Here is a 6,197-nt window from a genome sequence, read left to right as displayed (position 1 = left end):
CTTAATGTTGAATACATTTAAAATGTTAAATGTATTATTTAATGTTAAATGTATTATTTTAAACATTTCAAGCAATTTGTGAACTTATTTTGAGAATAAGTTTAGGATTCATATCTTAAATTTTAACTGATTTTATTCTCCTAAACCATAGTAATTTCTGTCTTATCTTGGGGAATACATTCCAAGACCCTCAGTGGATACCTGCACCATATATATATGGTGTCTGGATATATATATATATATATCGACATAGTGCCAGACCATACATTTACTATGTGTTATCTTACATCGAGGTGATAAATTTTAATTTATAAACTAAGCACAATAAGAGATTAGTAACAAAAGTCTATAAGAAAATAAAATAATGACAACGTAATATTGTAATAAATGTTATGCAAATATAGTGTTTTTCTGTCTCTCCCTCTCTCAAAATACCTTATTGTTATGTACCACAGGTATCTGAAACCATGGATAAGAGGTAATTACTGTTTAATGCTGTTTGTGGAAGTTCAGACTCTGTAGTCAGAGAGACGAGTAAGAAAAGTAGAGAATTTAATCTCATAGATTAATATATGACCTTGGGAGAAAACTTTTCAACCATAATGTTCTTACACTTGGAAAATGATATATGTATAGATATTTTACTATCAACTGATACAAAACACATGGCTTTCCTGATAGCCACACAAATATATCATAAGACAACACTTAAAATATTTTCATAAATTATTTTTGATACATATTCACTTGTAAAAAATAACTTCTTCATGTGGAAGAACAAACACTGAGTATTTAAAACACATAAACAATGTCATTGCCAAAATTATGAAGTGGAAAAAAATCTTAACATTTTTACAATTTTTACATGACTCTGAAACTAGAGTCTTCTTTCCTTTTTTGAATTTTAATTGACAATGATAGTATATGTTATAAAATTATAGGATGCAATAGGTGATTCTCTATGTTTTACACTGCAAAATGATGAAATCAAGCCGATCAACAAAACCATTACCTCATGGTACATAACATTTGGAGGGACCTGGATGTGTGCGACCCGTCGGGCTCCTATGGCCCTGGTCTCGGTTAACGCAGGAAGGAATCAGGCGAGAGGCAGATTAGAAGTACAAGCCTATGTAAGGTACATAGTCACCATTCAATAAAAAAAAAAAAAAAAAATAAGTACAAGCCTGTGGAAGGCGGGCTAGCCCTTACTTTCCCGGTAGCCCCGAGCAACCTCCGAGCCAGCCTTTTATTGAAAGGGAATGATATAGGTGATGGGAATAATTAACAATGACTACATGCTGAATGCACGGGCTCCTTCTCCATAAGTCGCCCAAGAGTCCACCCCTCAGGTGTAAATCGTCTTGCTTAGAGGTCATTTGTCTCTTGGCCTCCTCTACATGGACGGAGATGGGAGATGTCGGGCAAGGTGCAAAACTTCATTTTTGCAGAGGAATAACCTTTAGTGACCTATTGCACTGCAAGGCAACTATAAGAAATGACAATGCACTGTATATTTCAAAACTACCAAAAGAGTCGATTCAAACGGAAATGTAGTCCTGAAGAGGCTGTGTTCACTCGGTTGTCTTACATCACTTACTTCAGGATACTGCACACGGAGCCCTCACCTATTTCGTTAGCATCCTTCTCCATCTCTGAATTATTAGACTATTCAAATGCTGTTTTCTATGGAAGCTAAAATTAGAAATATGAATGTTGTATTTTACTTCTCCTTTGCAATTAAGTTCAACCTCATAATGGTCATCACATACAGACTTTTTAAAGCTGATCTGGGTGTAAATGTACTGATCCATTTCCATCTCTCTGCCTAGTACTACCCTGGCTTTCCCTACCCACAGGCATTGTGTGGACAACCGCAGCAATCTCCTAACCCTGCTGCCTTTACTCTCCCTCTTCTTCAAACAACTTTCCATACTAAAGAAGGTGATTTCCTACATTGCAGATCTGGTCCTATTATCACCCAGCTCAAAAATATTCAACAAGACACAGTGTTTATGAACTATTATGAATTTGTCATTCAAACCAAGATTAGTCTAATGTATATCTCAGTGTTATTTGGGGCCAACTGTTTTGTTTGTGTTTAAATTTGTCTCTTCTATTAAAACAGGACATTATTTTTTTTTTGGCTGGGGCTGGATTTGAACCTACCACCTCCAGCATATGACACCAGTGCCCTACCCTTCTGAGCCACAGGCGTGACCTGAGGACATTTTTCTTTTTAAAATAATCTTTACCATTATTATTATGGCAATTGCTTGCAAAAACATAAACTTATCTATAGAGACCTGATAATCTGGCTCTCAGTTCCAGATGCATCCCCGCTTCTTTCCCCCTTGCTATGCATTCTGTACATACCAACAACTTTGTTTTGCCCTGATTACATTTTATTCTTTGTCTCAGAAGATCTGCTCCAGCTCTCACATCTGTTTGCATCTGTTTTTCTTTCCTGTTAACATCGTTCCCACTTCTTTTGGAATTTCCACTGACTATATAGATAAATCCATACAAAATAATCAAAAAAACTTAAAATATATCTGTGATGGTTAATTTTATTTGTCAACTTGGCTAGATCCAGTGATGCCCAGATCTTTGGTAAAATATTATTGTGGGAGTGTCCACAAGGGTATTTCTGAATGAGGTGAACTTTTGAATCAGTTGACTAAAGTGCTGTTGCCCTCAGCAACCGGGGCGTGCCACATCCAATTCTTTGAAGCTACAACACTCACAAGATTTTGGAGAAAAACCCTTGGTATTCTTTCCAGACAACTGCTAACTTTTTCCTGACAAGCAGTTACTGGTCTGTTATTGGGACTTAAAGACTGAACGTTTAAAAATGGGATATCAATGTACTATGTCTCTGGAGCATGGGGTCATGTAATAAGTATTATGTGACCCACCATGCCATAAACTTGAGAAGACACAGCAGCATTTTTTCAGCCAATAAAGGCTGTGTGTGGGAGATGTGGCCTGAATGGTCCCTAAAGGCACAAGTTCTATGAAGAAGTGACAATAAATCCATGGTCCACACTCCTGCTACACAGCCCCTTTCTCCCCGAGTAGAGAGGGACAGTGCTGGCTGGGGTGATTGATCCCAGCCGCCAAGCGGAACTGAGCTGCTATTTCACACTGGAGATAAGGAGGGGTCTGCCTGGAGCAGCAGAGTCCCTTCAGGGCATCTCTTCATATTCTCATTCCCTGTATATCAGGGAATTTTCAACAGAAAATTATAACACCTTAATCCTGGGACCACAAATGATCCAAATCCTTCAGGAATGATAGTCTGGGTCATTCCACTAGGTAAAGAACCATGGCCTACAAGATCTTTCCTGAATACAAGGAAAATAGGAAAGAGATCATGGAAAAAAGTAACTATAAATACTAACTATGACCTCATGAGCAGTTATGGAAACAAGACCCTAATTGTCATCAGTATTTCCTCCTCATTTTGTTACAAATACATGTGTATATTTTAAATATCTTTGTTTTCTTTGATCTCTTATTCCCATATCATGTAACATAAGATATATTGACTTTATATCATAATATTCTTAGTAATTTTACATCATTGTATGTAAGCTATAAGATATTGAGGAAAAAAGTAAACCTTACTTAGGTAGTTAATGCTTCTTTTGGGGAAGGAGCCTGTGTGTTTTCAATTGAATGCAGGATCGTTGTGTCATGTTGGGAAGAATCATAGCCTTAATGATTTTTATTTTTGAACCTATGTATAATTTAAGGAGATGTATATGATGCAAAGTTGACAAGGGGTGCATTTGTGGTGGTCAGTTTTGTGTGTCAGCTTTACTGGGTTTGGAGTTTCCAGCTCTGTAGTTAAGCATTACTCTAGATGTGACTGTGAGAAGTTTCTAGAAGAGGAACATTTGAATTGGAGCAAAATGGAGTAGTTTTACCCACCCTGGTGGGGTAGTTCTCATTCACTACTTTGAAGGCTTGAACATAAAATAAAAAGCAGAGTAAGGGAGAATATGCTGTCTCTGCCTGCCTGTCCGTAAGCTGACACAGCATTCTTACCCTTCAGAATCAGACTCAGACTCAATGTGGAACACGTTCCATTCACTCTCCAGCTTTTCTGGTCCTCTGATTCAGACAGAAATTATACCACTAGCTCCCCTGAACCTCTTCCTGGCCTAATTCATGACTGAGACTTTCCAGCTCCCATAATCACGTCAGCCAATTCCTTATAATAAATGTAAATAAATTATCCATTTCTCTGGGAAACTCAGACTACAATAATATCTGAATTCAAAATAGAACATTTAAAAAAATCAAAGCAAATTCAGCCCTAATCTATTTTCCTTTATAAATTGGAAAGCATTTTTTTTGTTGCTGTCTGTTTGTTTTATCATTTCTTTATAACATTATTGAGGTATAATTGATATCCAATAAGAAACTGTACATTTAGTGTATACACAGTAGGCCCATGACATACACAGGTGATTGGTTGCAGGACCCTTGTGCACATACTTGAGTCTTGCTGTCAGCCCTGAGGAAACTGCACATTTGAAGTCAGCTCTCAGTATGCAAAAGTTTCACATCCTCAAACTACACTAAAAAAAATAAAAATAAAACCCTGCATATAAGTAGATCCACGTGGTTCAAACCCACGTTGTTCAAGGCTGAACTGTCACTTCATGAGGTTGACAGATGCTGACAGAAACGATAGATATGTTTAATCACAACATTGTGTGATGTTGCCGTGGTGGTTTTATTTTTTGCTTAAGGTCTTATTTATCGCAAAAGTATGGCAAACTGCCCAATCCTTATTATCAATAATTTTCACATTTTCTAAAGAGTTTTCTAATATCTTGCTCAATCTTTAACAAGGAAAACCATCCAATAAATGCTGATAACTGCTAAATTGACTATTATAATATAGCATTCCTAATATTTTCAAAATGATAAAATAAATTTCCTAAACATTTTTATGACTAGTATGCTGCATTTCAGCCTTCAAGGTACATTTTTTTTCCTGTTAATTTCAGATAAAACAACCATATTTTTAAACTGAATCATATTAAATAGTAGCTTCATGAACAACATATTAGTACTTAGATTTATGGCAAATAAAAACCAAATATAATATAAATACTATAAAAAGTTTTCACCATAAAACTATTTGTTTTGAGCTAAGATGCATAAGCTGGACTCAAGCTCCCACAGTAAACATCTACAAACCTGGACAAAATATGTGAATTGAGGTTTGGTGCCTGTGGTTCAGCCGGTAGGGCACCAGCCACATACACTAGAACTGACGGCAATGACAACTGCAACCAAAAAATAGCAGGGGACTGTGGTGGGTGCCTATAGTTCCAGCTACTTGGGAGGCTGAGGCAAGAGAATTGCTGAAGCCCAAGAGGTTGAGGTTGCTGTGAGCTGTGATGCCACAGAACTCTATGGAGTGTGACACAATGAGAATCAGTCTCCAAAAAAAAAAAAAAATATATATATATATATATATGTGAATCAACAGTTTTAGAAATTGGATAGCAGAAGACAAGCAACGCAAGAAGACAAGTGGGCACCCTGAATGCTAGCTTTCTGTCTCTGGAAGCATTTTACTGCAGGGAAGTGAAGCCCGTACAGAGACTGGGAATCCTCCTGGCAGAGCAAACCAAGACCCATGTTAAGAGTTGCTATTGTGATGCCGATGTGCTGAACAAGGTACAAAGAGGAAAGAGTCACTAAAAAGAGCTCAACCAAGATATCTGTGTGAGAGTTCTACTAAAATTTATGCTCGAATCGTAAACTATGAATGAGCAGGATGCCTAAGATAGAACACTTACGGGGGTCAAAAATTTTAACAGAATTTCCGAGGTTGGAAAACACAGAAAGAGGTTCAGTTTTTAAGTATGAAATTTCTGATTTCCTAAAATACTAAGTTTATTGGTTCACTGACATTTCCCATTGGTACTCCTTGTTTTATTTTTACTGTGAAGGTACATCCTCATTCTGTCAAAGGCATGTTTTGCCTTGTGATTCTCTTCCAAATGTATTTTCAGAGCAAGTTTTATGAAACCCTAGATGGGTCCAAAAAAGTGCCATTTTTGAAAATGAGTTCTGTAGTCAAACCAAGTGCAGTGCAGAAAGCTCAAAATATCAATAGAGTGTTGGGGAAGAACGTGACTAAGGAATGCATGAGATGGATGACTAAGAAC

At 36.9% G+C, this 6,197-nt stretch overlaps 1 protein-coding gene across 1 annotated transcript in view; it reads right to left on the bottom strand.

Moving 5' to 3' along the window:
* The window catches only part of LOC100942191 (cadherin-9), an 82,352-nt gene that overhangs the window by 37,590 nt on the left and 38,565 nt on the right, over window positions 1-6,197 (bottom strand). Inside the window, exon 2 of the mRNA XM_012805001.1 lies at window positions 5,565-5,694. Coding sequence (XP_012660455.1) covers window positions 5,565-5,694 — 130 coding nt within the window. The remainder of the gene's footprint in view (window positions 1-5,564; window positions 5,695-6,197) is intronic.

This window comes from Otolemur garnettii, unplaced genomic scaffold (genome assembly GCF_000181295.1).
Source record: "Otolemur garnettii isolate 467f Iridium unplaced genomic scaffold, OtoGar3 scaffold00033, whole genome shotgun sequence".
NCBI classification, from domain to species: Eukaryota; Metazoa; Chordata; class Mammalia; order Primates; family Galagidae; genus Otolemur; species Otolemur garnettii.
Note: the sequence above shows the minus strand (reverse complement) of the source record. Positions and strands in the feature narration are given on the sequence as shown.